Source organism: Furipterus horrens, unplaced genomic scaffold, assembly GCF_987537825.1.
Source record: "Furipterus horrens unplaced genomic scaffold, mFurHor1.1.pri manual_scaffold_5, whole genome shotgun sequence".
NCBI classification, from domain to species: Eukaryota; Metazoa; Chordata; class Mammalia; order Chiroptera; family Furipteridae; genus Furipterus; species Furipterus horrens.
Genome location: NW_028327175.1, coordinates 10,064,664 through 10,080,697, shown reverse-complemented (window position 1 = coordinate 10,080,697; position 16,034 = coordinate 10,064,664). Strand labels below are relative to the sequence as shown.

The following is a 16,034-nucleotide window of genomic DNA, read 5'->3' as shown; positions in this document are numbered from 1 at the left end:
GCTGGTTTATCTCATAAAGAGGGAGGTAGTCTTCAATGCTTGCAAATATGTGTGGTTCCTGAGAAAGCTTTATGAGCTTTGGATCTTTGGGAACTGGAAACAATAACCACCTGGCCTCAGTCTGCTCTCCAGAGGGACATGTTGTGTGTATAAAAGGCCTAGATCTGCTTCCGGGGCAGCAGAACTGAGCTTCGTGGGGTTAGCATTTCAGGATGCCAGTCTCCCGAGGCAGTGGAGCCAGGTTCAAGGTCGCTAGGAGCCGAGCGGAAGGCTGTTAGGAGGGGAGCATCGTTGTTATTTTTATAGGTGCCACACAAATAAGCAATAGTGTGGAACTTAACCTCAGGAATAGGACCTTGTGGTTTAGAAGAAAATGTCCTAAACCTTGGAGTAACGGTTAGGTTTGACACTTGGTTTTGTAAATTAGCCGTGGGAGCACCAGCGGGCTTTTTTGGACTCGTGTTCGGCCTCTGTTGGTTACCATGTCTTTCCATTTCAGAGTGTGGTCCGCTGCCTGTGGCATCCAAAGCTGAACCAGATAATGGTGGGAACAGGAAACGGACTGGCCAAAGTCTATTACGACCCCAACAAGAGTCAGAGGTATTCCGAATATTGCCTCTTCCAGATGGATGACAGCAACTGGGGGCAGGGCCTTTCTATTTCACTCTGCTTGTATTTATTTCCTCCTTTGATGGGGATCCACCCTTTTAGAAAATGCAGCTGGCACAGAGCAAAGCCTCAAACTTTTAGTATTGTGCTTTAAAGAGGAGTTGGATGTCACCCTTGATCCATGCAGAATTCAAAGTGAAAGTTTCCTGGGGATTTGCAGTTCTTTAGCTGAAATGTTGAGTACAGGGGGGGGGAGCCCTGCCCACTTTGCATACCACCCTGGACAGTGGCATTAGCAGTGATGCATGTCAGGGATTAACAAAGCAGGGAACCAGCCACTTACAGGAAATGGGACAGCTTGTCTGTTGTCTTCCCTTTCTGTCTGGCCTTTCATCAGATACCAGTATGGATGTTTGGCAGGGCAGTGCTCTGCCATCAGAAGGGACAGCGCAGACCCTTCCCTCTGCCAACGCCATGCCCACCCCAGATTCCAGGCACGAATACATCAGTGTATTTTGGAGAAATTTGCTGAAATCTTGGTCGGTCCTTCAGCTGTTTCCACTGTCCTTGGGCACAAAGATGGACGTGGAGGACGTGGAAGAGGGTGCCTTTCTTCCTCCCTGTTAGGGTGCAGTGACTGAGTGATTCTTTCTTTAGAGTAAGCCTTGGCCAGCTAGTACTAAAATTCACATGCTAATTTCACTGGAATCCCCCATTAACATTCTTTGAGGGCCCACACCTTCAGAGGGAAAGGAAACCCCATCCTTTATTAATGAAAATTTATTAACCATAATTTGGCTCTGAATGGAAGCAGACAGTCATGTCTTCCTTCAGAACTTTTGAGACTAGGGTTAGAACCCTGGTTCTATAGAATAAAGTTATATATTGTGGTATTTAAGAACAAATAGCATTTTGTTTGTTATTTAATAAAGAAATTGAAAATGCTAGTATAATTAGGATGAGAAGGAGTCCGTTCCACTTGAGAAAATGATGAACCCCCTTTGATAGCCCCCATTTAGAAAGCACTGTCTTTGGAATCTTTAAGAAATATGTGTATTTGTATTTGCTTCTCCTGAATGGGACAGCTCATATTGCTGGGGAGAAGGGAAATGTTCTAAGACACTTTGTGGTTAATCCCCCACATTCTTGGGCTATAGCCCCTTGGCAACCCGGCCAAGCCAGCTCAGTTCCAGACACTTATACTCTTGTATTTGACATGTGAACAAATGCCACTTGGGGTCCAGACCACCCAGATTGCTTTCATCTGGGACATAAATGAAAATTTGAACCCTCTGACCTTTAGGGTGAAAAGATTGATTAATGTTATTAATAATATCTCCTTAAGATTTTAATGTTAAGTTATTTCTATAACTTTTTTAAACCGTCCTTCTGCTGCCCAGTTACTTCTAGAGTAACCCTTTCACTCAGTGGCAGCCCCTGATTGGCAGACTTTCTTTCCTGTCCGCTGACCTCTTCTCCCTGAGGGCTCCATCTGGGTCCATCCCGAGAAAGTCAGGACTGGCGAGATGGATGCCCAGAATGTGGTCTGAAAGCATCTGATGCTTCCAGCATAGACTTCTGGTTTGAGACCAAGTAAAGAAAATAACGTGCTTTTACCCTCCTCAGGGGAGCAAAGTTATGCGTGGTTAAAACCCAGCGGAAGGCGAAGCAAGCCGAGACTCTGACCCAGGACTACATCATCACCCGTGAGTAGTTAGCAGGGCCTCCTCAGCATACAGCTCTCTCCTGCTCCAGTGTGGCGCGGCTCTCGTGGCCTCAGAGACAGGAAGAGCCCTCCGAGTGCAGGCATATGTCACAAACATCCCATTCATGTGGACAGGACTGCGAGCCATGTAACAGCAAACCCCTCCCGCTTCTGTGACTCATCACAGAGACAGACTTGTTTCATGTAACTTTCAACCCAAAACGGAAAAGCCTGCTGGAGCCTAATGCATTGCTCCATGGCAGCCTTTTAAAGAATAACAATCTGTTCTAAGAATAAACAAGAACGAGTGCTGGTCTTGGAACCAGCGGAGCTGGATGCGTCCAGTCCAGTGACTGCCTGGCAGTGTGAGGCTAGACGACTGAGCTTACCAGGAGGCTGGGAGAGACCGCGTCTCCCTCGTCTCCCTCTGAAATTCTGTGGCCATGTGCCAGACTGACCCAGAGACACTTAGATATAAAATTAACTACCTGGGGGATGATCAGAAATCCCACCAGGACACAACAGTTTCTCTGGGTTCGTCACGCCACCCGGTTAGCCTGGCAGGCTTCTGTTCCCCCCCCCCACCCCACCCCCCGAGCCTCAGTCTCAGGCCGGTCATAGGTGGTGGCCGGGAAGGAAATCCCGGAGGCTGGAGCAAGTGTCCTCGCAGATGCCCTGTCAGTGTCTCCGTCCAGGGCCCAGGGGGCGCTGCACTGCTGGGTTTTCTCACGGGGGCTGGGTCTCCTGTAAGACCAACTCCCTTGGAACGTAGGGTCAGTCAAGAGATCTCATGACACTTTTTGCAAGAGTAGAAGTGTTAAAGTCGGTGTCATAACCAGTCTAGCTCATGTAATTACACGCGGCCTACTTAAATTCCATCAGTCGTTTGAAGTGAAAAGCTATTTTTCCCCCTCCTAAAAATACTGTTGTGTAGTGTTGCCCAACAGAGTGACGGGTGGCTATGTTCCTTAGCTCCCCTGACTCAAGGCAGGCATGTTTCACCAGGGTGTGATACGGTCCTGGCCCAGGTTGGCCGGTGGGGTGGAGGGGGATCCCGGAAGCGTTTTTGAGCTGGTGTAGGCTTTTCTGTCGTTCATATTTTAAGTTCCTTTTAAATCCCTAGTATTTCTTTACCTGCCTCTCTCAGTCTTGGGAAAAAGTTTTCCCTTTCAAAGGAGGTTTTACTCTGCACGCAAGCATCCAAAGAAATTATTTGGGCGCTTTTTTTTTTTGGTCAAAAAAGGAGATATTTAACCCCCCCAATCTCCTCCCTCTCCCCTAGAATGTCAGTTGCCCCTTTAAATTCATACACTCTTTTATATTCTGAAATTTAGTTATCACACTGAGTAAACAAACAATGCTAATTGGACAAATATTGCTTTGGTTTTATTGTTTTGTTTAGTCCACCACGTAGAAGTAGGAATAAGTCCCCATCGAGGGACCACGTCAGGAGACGCAGGCAACCTTTATCCCAGTTTCAGTGGGATAAGTGCTCCTCCCTTCCGGTCAGTCTGTGCTGTCAACTCCCGAGAGGTGGTCACATTTCAGAAATGTGTGAAGTGATTCCAGTGCTCAGGAGGCATCTGAGGAAGCCTCGGGGCTGACAGGCAAGCTGTGGACGTGATTCCCAATTGGGTCCCAGAAGGAAAAAGAAGAGGCGGCCCATGAAGTGTTTCTTCTCAAAACCACAGAAATTAAGTTTAAGCGCTACCCAGGGTTTGGGACACGTGTTTCCGTGACTGTGTCTGATGGCATTTCCTGAGGACCACGGGTGGCCTGGAGGGGTGAACGAGGAGTCTGGTCTCACACCGCGCTGGCTAATGGGTTGCAGCAAGGCTGCCTTGTGTTATTAGAGGGAGGCCGTCATTGTGGCTTTCATTGCGCCTTTCAGTTAGTCATGCTTTAGCTACGTTTTCGGATGGAAGGGTTCTTATTTGGTAAAGTGTTTCAAATGTGACTTCCCGTAGCTCACGCCTTGCCTATGTTCCGCGAGCCCCGGCAGCGCAGTACCAGGAAGCAGCTGGAGAAGGACAGACTGGACCCAGTGAAGTCTCACAAGCCTGAACCTCCTGTGGCAGGCCCAGGTGACTGTGATCTAGCTGGGGACCTGCAAAGGGGGTTGTGGGGCAGGATGGGGTACTCGATATGGAATTGGGATGATCGTTTGGGCCTGGATGCTCCTTCGTCTTCAGAGAGATTTTACTCAATAGGTGTTTTCAGGTATTTTCTTTTAAGCATCGCAAGTTTTTGCTTAAATCTATGATGCAGAATTCTAGTGCATGCAGCTGGGAAGATGGAGCTGCCGCACTGAAGTGGAGAGGAAGCCTGGAGGCCTGGCTGCTCCCTCAAGCCCTGTAGGTGACCTCGGTGGAACTCTGGGGCCCCTGGAACCCCCTGTTCCAACCATTGTGCTTAGTGTCAGCTTCATATGCAACATGGGCACTTGGAGCAGAATCCAGGCTGGGTTGGGTTTCACATAGTCATAAAATGGCCACCATCTAGTCCTGTGTTGTAAAATGGAGCTGCCCATTTCCTTGGAAGAGGAATAAAAGTCCTTAGAATTTTAAACCAAGCCCGTACAGCACATACCTTTCCCAGAACCCCACTTTCTCCTATCACCCGTGTCGTTGCCTTTTGTCCTGGGCTCGCAAGCCTGCAGCCTGGACTTGTGCATTCACCCGCACCCGAGTCCTGGGCCTACCGCACGCCTCTTTGGCCTGCCCCTTCAGCACTGCAAACATACTACACGTCAATCTCATTTTTTTAAAAGTTTTCTCCACCACCATCCTTATCAAAGTTCCTCAAATAGTATTCCAGCCTGGATTATTGAAAAACACTTCTAACCAGGCTCCTTACCTCAAGCCACTCTCCCCGCCTCGCCCACACACGTCTTACACCCAGCCTTTGTTCCCAAGCCCCCGAGCGCCCGTGTTGCTGCGGCCCCCAGTCTCCACAAGCTCTGCCTAGTGGCCGCTCCAGAGAGTCACGGCTCTCTGCAGTCTGCCTCGGACCACCTTGGAGCTTTACGCCTCGCTCCTCTCCTCCTCTGACTTCTCTGTGACTGTTGGTTCGCTCCTGCCCCCAAATGCCCTCTGAATTCCCCTTTCTTTATTTCTGCACTTAAACCATTCTGCGCATTGAAAATAACCTTATCTCTCTTCTGAGCTTTTCCAAATTGGATTCCTCTCTTCCTCAAGAATCCCTCAACCAACTCAGCCTGAAGAGCTCTCTCCTGCCATAACTACTGGCCATACAAATTCTTTGGCAGTTAATTATTCCCTGCCTTACTTAGTCTCTTCTATCTTGATTTATAAAATTAATCTTTTTGTGCTATTTGGCTTTTCGTATTTAAAAAAATCTTCCTAAAAAGCCATACATTTTTGAGAGCCAGGGGTGTTGGGGACGTAGTGGGGGAATAAACCCCTGCTTTTACAAAGGCTTTTGTCTCCCAGAACCAGTACAGTACAGCAAAATAATGTGAGCAGTGTGTCCGGCTTATTTGTTTTCTCTCCAGCAAGGTGTTTGGAAGATGGTTCAGTCCTAAGATATGTTTGTTTGAAACTAAAATAGAATCTAACAAGTATTGGTTATTTTTATTAATTGAATTTCAAATTATCAGGCCGGAGGAATTTTTTAAAGGAAATACATAGCAAATGATTCATAATTCTTTCTATATTGGTATCATTATATAAATTAAACAACAAAGACATAACAAAAATGTCTCTTTCTATTTAAAAATGTTACGGGAAAGTTGAGGTTTAGTGATTTCCTACTCTGGTTGTGATTATTATAAATGAAAGCCGAAAGGATGATACTCAAGTACTCTTGAGACTTGCGTGCTTCAGGCAAGTCTGAAGAAGCCCCAGCATGTTCCAAATCTTGGTTCTGTAGGGAATAACAAAAATCCGGTAGACTTGGAGCTTTGGCCCCCCTCTGTCATTCATTTAACTGGCCGCCTTGGAAACCAGCCCTGAGGGACGCTCAGCCTTGTCAGATAAGTAGAGTGCACACACACGGGGTACACTTGCATGTTGTCATGCTCGTTTTGTTTCTGACTTGGATTTTTCCTCTGAAACAGGTCGTGGCGGCCGCGTCGGGACCCACGGAGGCACTCTGTCGTCATATATTGTGAAGAACATTGCTTTGGATAAGACAGATGACAGCAATCCCCGGGAGGCCATTCTGCGCCACGCCAAAGCTGCAGAGGACAACCCGTACTGGGTTTCCCCAGCTTACTCCAAGTAAGGAAACGGCCTTTGAAAACAGACACGCTATTATGCTCAGTGCATCGGGAAGAACATAACAATGGCTGCTTCGAGGCTCTAACTTCTCCATTTCTGTTTATTCTTGAGCATGAAAAATAGGCCAGGTACCCACAGTTCTGAAACCATTTGAATGCATTTGTTTGTATCTTAGGGCTCTAAAATGGTGCGTTTTCAAACTAGACCTGTTCCACCAGACTGATAGCCTAGTGTAAACTCATTAATTATGTGAAGCCCATTCTGCCCGTGATAAAAAGAAAACAATCGCTTATATGCATTACCTTATTTGAGGAGGGCTAAAAGCCAGCGAAGGGGGTGTTTGTAGGTCCGTTATTAAGACTAACTTTTACCTGCGGAGCTGCCCACGTAAGTAACACTTACATGCGCAGAGCGGAGCCTGCTCCTCAGATCCTCTTAAGCAGCCTAGCACCTGTGAGCATGTAGTGGCTCTGAAAGCAGCTAAGCCAGCTCCATTCATACTAAAGAAAGATATGATGTAGGATTGGGGACATTTTAATTTTTTATTTTAAAATAATTCTAGACTTCAGAAAAGTTGCAAAAGCAGTACAAGGAATTCACGCATACTCTTTACCCAACTTCCCTAATGTCAACACCATGCATAACCATAGTTCAATTAATTAGCAACTATGCAAAATTAACATTGGTATAATACTGTTAATTAAGCTAAGGCCTCACTTGATCTTCCCCGGTTTTTCCACTAATATCCTTTCTCTATGCGAGGATCCTATTGTATTAAATAATTTTTACTCAATTCTTGGGGTTTCCAGGCATAAAATTATATCATATTCAAATAAGGAGATATTTACCTCCTCCTCTAATTTTTATACATAAGATTTCTTTTCCTTATCTAACTGTATTGACTAGTACTGCCAAAACAATATTAAATGATACCAGTGATAGCACGCACCCTTTCCTCACTTTGAACTTTAAACAGGAGTGACTGTTGGGTTAGAACATGCAATTGCCCTTTTTGTAGGTGGAAAAAAGTCAAGTAGCGGCAATTTCCTATGACTCAATTTAATGGTATTTCCACATAAAGCATGAGGACTTTAGAAAATAGGCGCATACAAGATATTAAGGAAGAGTCATGTTTTTATTAACTTATTTATTCCATAAGATTTATTGACCATCTCCTATATGTCAGGGCTAGTCCAGGTTGTAGGGCTGCAGCAGTGTTTGAGGAGCTTATATTCCAGTAGACAGAAGACCTGATGAATAAATCCATAGATGCTAGATGATAACAAGTATGAAGAAGAACATTAAAGTAGGGATGGGGGATAGAGAGTCGCCAGGGAGAGAAAAGGGTGCTATTTTTAGGTAGGTAGGGTGGTCAGGTAGAACCTCTGCTAAAGTAACCTTTGACCTGAAGGAAATGAGCCATGAAGATATCCCAGGGAAGGACACCTCCTGCCAAGAAAGCACTGGGCAAAGACCAGGGGCATGTTCATCTGAAGTCGATGCTGAAGTTTACTGAATTCCTTCATTGTGTCTCTTTGGAATTGATCGCATGATTTTTCTACTTTGATCAATGCATACAATGAATTATATTACTGAATTTCCTAATACTGAATCATCCTAGCATCTTTGTATGATCCTCACAAGGCTTTTGAACTGTTTTAAATACCATTAGATTTACTTTGTAAGGATTTGACAGAACTCACCTATGAAACTGTCCAAACCTGGGGTTTTTATAGACGGGAGGGTGAGTAGTAATTCTTTAATTTCTCTTTCTTTTCCATCCCCCCATGGTACGTAGTCTACTTGGATTTCCTGACTCTTCTAAATTTGCTTGGTAATTAACATTTTCTCAAAAAATCATTCATCCAGATTTTTAACTTTCTTTAACTAGTTGAAATGGAAATTGTTTGTGTTCATTGTTGCCCGTTACCTAATGGTATTTTCCTGCATTGTAGGCGATTTAGTTGTATTTACAGTTGAATAATATACCCGTTAATCGTTGCCCCGCAAAGTGGGTTGAGCGGGTATTGTCATGTCCTCACCTTCGAGGTGAAGCCACTGACACTTAGAGACCGCAGTTAGCAATGAATCGCGGACAGAGCTGGACCCCATTTCTCCTGACCCCTCGTCTGTTGAGCTTTGCAGAGGGACTGTCCCTCTTCTCACACACACCTCTGCGCGGCGGCCTTTCCCTCCCCGCTCTTGCCTTCCACCCAATTTTGTCACCTCACATTTATTGCACACTAAGTTCATGGCTCTGGCTGTCTGTGGCATGTGACCTGTTAGCTGCAGTGCAGTTTCTCCCGCGTCCGCCTGCTAGGGCGTACTGGTGACTGCCAAGTGGCAGAGTGTTTGAAGGGGAGTTAATATTTAAAAGGATCCTTTCAGAAAGGTCACTGTCATTGAGAATGTGTGTCTGGTTGTTTTTCTTCACTGCAATTGACTTCTGTCAGTGATGAAAACAAGATTTACTGCATCTTACTTTATCACAGAAAAGCGCAATGAGAGCCCACACAAATCCTCCTGCTTGCGCATGACGTACACTTGCCTTCATTCTGCAGCGATGATAGCGAAGCCTTTGAACACGCGCATTTATCGATGGAGTGTTTCGGTTTCATTTCTGGCACTGGCAGGGTAATAGCGCTGGAAGCTTTAAGGCACTGCAGGATCACAGAGGACTGTTGTTCAGTCGCACACGGGCAGATCGATTACAGCTTCTTGTGAAAAGATGTTGCTGGAGGGAGGGGAAAGGATCTGGCTGGGGAGTGGGCAGGATATAGATCCAGAACGCTATTAGCTTACACATCAGACAGGGAGAGATGTGTGTGGGAGCCTGGACCCTGGCCAGGGCCTGACAGCCTGACAGCTCTGTCAGCCACGCTCACTTCTCTTGCCAGATAGACTGCCGTCCCTGCTGGTCAGTCCGTTTAATTTTCACTGCGCATGTTTTGTCTGTTTCAGGGCACGTGGATGTGTGTGTGTGTGTTAAAGCCTGCGTTTAAAGTCCTGTTGTGTTAGTAGGCAGTATTGAAATGAGTCACTCTTTGAGTGAGTAAAGGTTTATTTGTGTCAGCAAGGGACATAAACCCAAAGGGGAAAATGTAACTTTTTTCCTGAGTTGTATTTAGGTGACTGGTCATCGCTGACCACCATATTCCTACATGAAGGCTGGTGTTTCTTCAAGTGGTTTTGTGGACTGTCTGTGTCAGAGCCGTGGCTGGAAGTGGAAAGGTTAACAATGCAGATTTCTAGACCCTGTCCAGACCAAGTCAATTAGTCTGTGACATTGGGGTTGGGAATTTGCATCTTAAGAAGTTTCTCCAGGTGATTATTTTCTACACTGAAGTTTAGTGATAATACAAAAGTAATTATTTAAAATAGACCACAAATGATTTGCCCTTAAGAAAATTCAAGTGTTTATAATAGATTATTTTGATTATAGAGGTTCATACTGATGACAAATTACATAACAAAAGTATTTCCCTCAGAATTTAAAAAAATAGTAAGCAGCTGTGTTATATTTAATATACAAATTATTCTATTTAATATGTTCTAAATATAACTTTTTAAAGATAAACCTATTATATGGAATAAGGAACACCCAATATCCAAAGCAAGGTATATAATAATAATGCCACTTTTATGTACTTACACCTTGCCTGGCTTGTTTGAAAATACACGTTTTTCATTCAGTCCTCACAGCAGTCCTCTGTGGTAAGTGACATTATTGTCCCCGTTTTACAGATGAAGAAATTGAGGCTTATAACTTGAGCAATACTACATAGGTTGCAGGTGGCAGAACTGGAATTTGAACACAGTAGTCTGGCTTCAGAGTCATACTTCTGCTTTTGACCATGACAGCGTTCTGCCTCTCACCACCCAGCAGCTGATTGGACTCGTTGGAAAAGCTGAGTAATAGTGAAGCTAAAGAGATTATTGTGCGGGCCACGGTGGCCCCAGGAGCGGAGGTCCTGGCCTTTACCTCCCGCTCAGGGACTCACATCCCTTCATTTCCCACCATGGAGTAGGAGAGCAGGGCTACAGTAGAGCCGCCCAGCTTTCGTATGTGCTTTTGGATGGAAATTGTGACACATGCAGTTACATATTTTATCAATGTGGGCTTAGAGAGGGCACAGGTAATGCCTGGGCTCTCTCACGTCTGTGTGCTCTTCTAAGGTTGATCATTCTAACTTGGCTACCCACTTTGTGATAAGGTAGCTAGCCAACGGTGATTTTAGGGGGCTCTTTCTCTCTCTCTCTCTCTCTCTCTCTCTCTCTCTCTCTCTCTCTCTCTCTCTCTCTCCCTCTCCCTCCCCCTTCCCTCTCCCCCCTTCTCCCTCCCTCTCCCTCCCCCCTCCTCTCTCTCTCCTTCCCTCCTCCTTCCCCCTCCCCCCCAGTTTGCACCGGTACCACATATGTCCCTTTCCCCGTCCTCACCCAGCCTTTGCACTCTCGTACATACCACTGTGAGTTAGTTGCCCTATTTAATAAGTCTGAGATATATTTATCTATGTTCCATAATATTATTGTCAGTTTCCTGAAGAAAATAGAACTTTCTTTATCTAGAAACGTCTTGTTACCTCTCATCTTGTTATGTGCTCCTAATATGTTGTTTAAAAAATTATCTCTGATTAGCTCTTCACCAGAAAGAAGAGACCATTTCAAGTAGAATCTTTTGGTCAAACTCTTTATTTAGTCTTAATAATTCTGCAGTCGTGATGATTGAGTCAGAGTCCTTCTGGACTGTATTCATTCTAATAAGGTTAACAAGTGTGTCAGATTGTCAAGTCATGGCTATAATTGGCTTTGGCTTTGAGGTTCTCCTTCATAATAAACAGTAGGTCCTGAGCCAAAAAAGCTTGTGGTTTATACTCACATACTGATGACTAAATATTACAAGTGATTTCCCCTAATACTCATTTTATTCCCCTGGAGCTCACTTGATGCTTTTTGAATGAATCATGTCAGAAGAATACCCATAATTACAAAGAATTTGACCTGCGGACCTTTCATTGCAGCTGAAAACATTTTGAGACCTCACTCTGGCCAGAGCACTAGGGGAGGAGTGTGGAGCCCTGGGTCAGAGCAGCCAGAGAACGAGGGCAGCCCCGCTCCCCCACGAGCCCCTCGCATAAAGTGTGCCCCCAAAATGCCCCTTTAGAAGATGGCAGGGGAAATCTTTATTCGTTGCTGACTATGCCACACAAAATGCCTTTGGCTAGAAGCACTGAAGGTGGGACTCGGTTGCCTTTGGGCGTCTGTCACTTTTCTGTAGCCCACAGCTGCTGGCAAAGACTCGCTTTGCACAAATAACTTTGAGAATTCGGTTTTTACACTGCTCCGTGGGGGAGTTAATTAGCATAAAGTATCAGATAATCACACTTTCTAAATTTGAGAAAGACTTGCTTAAGCTTTTATATTTGCATCCTGAAATAATATTAACAAATGCAGAGGTTACTGAAGCTAAAACAAAATCAAAGCCTGTCAGCCCTCCTCTGATTAGTTTACTTAATGGTCAGCATCTATAACCCTGTTCATATCTAATCCTGTCTTCTTTTCTTGGGAACGCTAGTAAACAAGTTGACACACATAGTCAAGTGAAAAATGCTTTCTATTCACCAAGTGAGTTAATCAGACTGGAAAACTCAAGTTTCACATCAGCCTTGTGTATGTTTAAGTTTCCAGTCAACGCTTAGAATGATGGGTAAGGGCGGGCCATCAGCCAGTGGTGAAATAAATAGTCTGGATAAAGCTGATTTCAATAAGATGGGGACTTGCCTGGTTCTCGTGGAGGCCGACCTTATCCCCGTTAACCTGCTCAGCACCCACGGTGATTACACCCTTGGCTGAAGGAAACGTTCTCCTTCTGTTCTTTTTCTTCCATTCCTTTTTCTTGATCCCTTCGTAGGCTTTTGTTTTGGGCAGCTGAGATAATAAGTCTGCCATGCGGCTGTACGTTTGAGTTGATGCTGCCTGTCTCTTGAGGAAGGAAGTATACAATCCTGGAGGGACTGATTAAATAGAACGCGTGGGTAGTGGAAGTGCTGTTTTGAAGTGGGAGGGTACGTTTCCCCTGTGTTTTCTTCTAACTGTTTTATAGTGTTTGCTCTTTGGTTTAGCTCTTTCATCCATTTTGAGCTAATTATTGTATCTGGTATAAGGTAAGGGTCCAGTTTCTTCCTTCATTTTATGTGGATATGTAATTTTACCAACACCATGTATTGAAAGAAGCCCAGTTCTTACACTCAGTTTTTCCCTCCTCGGCCAGGTGGTAAACAAGCATTACTGGGAAAATTTGGACCCTGGTTTATGCCTTGACTTTGGCAACCATGGGGTGGGAAGCATGGCTGTGTGAAAGCTAAGTGTCGTGATCTGATGTCACGTACACATAATATGGCTCTTTTGCTGACAGCATCGTTATTAGTTCAAAACTGGAATTTAAAATAAATTCTGTAGAGTTTTGCAAAGAGGACCATTCCACCCTCCAAACAAGTTGATATCCCCTAAGTCAAAATAGCTGGAGAGGAAATGGAAACTGGGGTCTAAAAATAGAAAGTGAAGCCCTGGCTGCGTAGCTCAGTTGGTTAGAGCGTCATCCCAATACACCAAGGTTGTGGGTTCAGTCCCTGGTAAGGACACATACAAGAATCAGCCAGTGAATGCATAAATAAGTGGAACAACAAATCTTTGTTTCTATTTATCTCTCTCTCTCAAATCAATAAATAAAGGTTTTTTTAAAAATGAGAGCAAAGCAGACAACACAAAAAATTTGCAACAGATAAAAATAAATGAAAATAGACAGTGACAGTGTGACAATGATGTAAGTTTTCTCAGGTAGCCCTGGCTGGTGTGGCTCAGTGGGTTGAGCACCAGCTTGTGAACCGGAAGGTCACCTGCTTGATTCCCAGTCGGGGCACTTGCCTGGATTTCGGGCCAGGTTCCTGGCTGGGGTGTGTGAGAGGCAACTAATCAATGGATCTCTCACACGTCATAGTTTCTCTCCCTCTCTTTCTCCCTCCCTTATCCGCTCTCTAAAAATAAATTTAAAAAATATATTTTTTAAAAGTTTACTCAGGGAATTTTGCTGAGTTCAGTGCTAGAGGGGTGAAAAGAAGGTATCCCCTTTGAAAAACTCATCTTTTTCTTTTGCCTTAGCTGCTAGGAAATTCAGTGCTAAGTTTTGTGCTCAGTTACATACCCTTTCATTCCTTGGTTCTTGACCTGCAACTCATTGGTTTGGTTTGGTTTTTTTCCTTATAAGTCAATTTTATTATAATATAGTTTACCTACAGTAAAGCACAAAAAGCACTCATTTCAAGTCTTGACAAATGTGTACATTGTGTAATCACCACTTCAATCAAGATGACCGAATATTTCCATCCCCCCAAATTGTCCCCCAGGCCTCTGTGCAGTCATTACTCCCGTTTCGCCCCTGGTTAAGTCTGTGCCCTTCTGTGTTGGCCACCAATCTGTTAAAAATACTTCTGAAAGTACGTGAGAATAGAAAAGAGTAACTACTTAAATGAAAATAACCTTTTTAAGCTCTAGGTGATTTTTTTTTTTTATCTGTTGTTCGTTTTCTTTTCTTTTTTATCCCAAAAAGCAGGATCTCAAGTCTCATTACCACTAAAATTTTCAGATCTCTTTAGATACCTTATGAAGCATTGCCAGAAAGCTTTATAGAAGACCATATCCTTTTTATTTTGCTCTTAGAGTAAATATCTAATTCAAAGGATTTTTAAAATCAGACAAATGCATTTCTGTACGGGTTTGTCCGCTCCTCCGTGGTCACTGTCTTTTCCAGGAGGTGGGCCGTGTAAGGAGCCCCGACTGCGTGTTAGAAAGCCAGTGGTCCTGCGTCCTAGTAACTCAGCAACTCATGACCAGTGAAAATCTGCAGCTGCTTTTGGAAATGATAGCGTTATGGCTTGTTGGTAGATGTCATTGTAGTTTCTGGAAGTGACAACAAGAGGTTTAACCAATTGGATTGTGCATGGGGACAGCTTGGGCTCTCTAGGCCCATGTGTGAGGTAACTGGGAAGATGGGAACCGTGACCCCTCTGTGCCTGAGGAAGGGTAGTGCCTGGCTTGTGTCAGAAGGACATCCACACGAAGGTGCATGGTTTGTACTTCTTCCCCAGGATAATGAAGGGACGGCCAGACACTTGCCAGATCAAAGGAGTCATTGTTGTTGCTATTTTAGTTACCATTCTGGAATTACGTCAGTATATTGAGTTGCACTCTAAATGAAGATTTAAGCTAAAACATACCATCTTCATCTATAGTGCTTTAATGATTCCTTGTAATACGATAGAGCTGTTTTTAAAGGGAAATCAGCAGTAGCATGACCAAAAGAGGCACCTTTAACATTTTTTTGGAATTCCTTCCTGTATGAACAGTGTAAGAAGGGATGTCATTGAACCGGGGGAGTTTGCAAAGCGCAGTGTGTCCTCATGCAGACGTGGCCAGCGCCCCAGCAGTGACACTCAGCGGCGATGCCCCACGCCTGGCCTTTCCACGCGTCGCTCTGAGCGTTGGAGGGAATGCTCCTGTCTTGTTTCATTTTTGCTGGTGGCGCTCAAAGCACTGCGTGTGTTGTCTGTTGTTTTAAATTCATCAGATAAAATAACTATTAATTCAGCCTTCCATTCCTGAGTACCGGAATCACAGCATTCGGTTGAGTTAAGTCTCGGGACAGCCCAGACAGCTATAAACAACGAGCGTGTGGATTCTTGCTCGGTGACTATAATTGGCCCTCCTGAACGATCCCAGTTAGCTTGGGCTGGAAGAGGGTGGTGTTCGTGGACATGTGAGGGGCCACTGACTTTGATTCATTGTCGTCTATTCCAGGGAAGGAGCACCCACAGTCCCCACAGAGGGGAACCCTGTCAAAGACTCTCTGACTCTTTCCTTGAACATTATTAAATTTTCGCTATCCTTTTCACTGCCAGAAATTTAACGATTGATTTTTAATAATGGAAATGTAATTGATTTCCCAAATGTGCTTCCATGCGATGAAAAGTAGCAAAGTCTAATCTAATAAACACTTGCCAACTACATTTTTCCTCTTCTCTTTAACTTTCTTTTAGGACTCAGCCCAAAACCATGTTTGCACAAGTTGAATCTGATGATGAGGAAGCAAAGAATGAGCCAGAATGGAAAAAACGTAAAATTTGAAGAATCTCATATGAGAGCTGTTTGCATGTTGGGGAGGGATATTGGACAGAATTTTTTTTTGTTTTAATGAAATGAAAAATACGTTTTTATGAACAGATTTTGTCCTTTGCCTTATTGAACTGTTCAAAAGATTGGTAGCTACCCTTCCCTAAAATTATGCTTACATGTTCTTATCTACAACTATTAAACTGTATTATAAGTAAATAAGAAACAGATTCTTAGCCTATTACCATATACTTCAGATATTTGGAAACTTTATTCGACAATTGTTGGTCTTATGTAGATTCTCATAACCTCAGGGG

General features: G+C 44.2%; 1 protein-coding gene across 2 annotated transcripts in view; it reads left to right on the top strand.

Moving 5' to 3' along the window:
• WDR70 (WD repeat domain 70) overlaps positions 1 to 15,825 on the top strand; it is a 243,778-nt gene extending 227,953 nt beyond the window's left edge. The window contains exons 14-18 of one of the 2 annotated variants that reach the window (XM_090276166.1): positions 500 to 600; positions 2,236 to 2,315; positions 4,282 to 4,398; positions 6,393 to 6,555; positions 15,645 to 15,825. In XM_090276166.1, the coding sequence (XP_090132292.1) occupies positions 500 to 600; positions 2,236 to 2,315; positions 4,282 to 4,398; positions 6,393 to 6,555; positions 15,645 to 15,732 (549 nt within the window). In that variant the 3' untranslated portion in view covers positions 15,733 to 15,825. Of the gene's footprint in view, positions 1 to 499; positions 601 to 2,235; positions 2,316 to 4,281; positions 4,399 to 6,205; positions 6,358 to 6,392; positions 6,556 to 15,644 lie in introns of those variants that run through there. The other variant, XM_090276167.1, reaches the window with a different exon arrangement.
• The last annotated feature ends 209 nt before the right edge of the window (positions 15,826 to 16,034 follow it).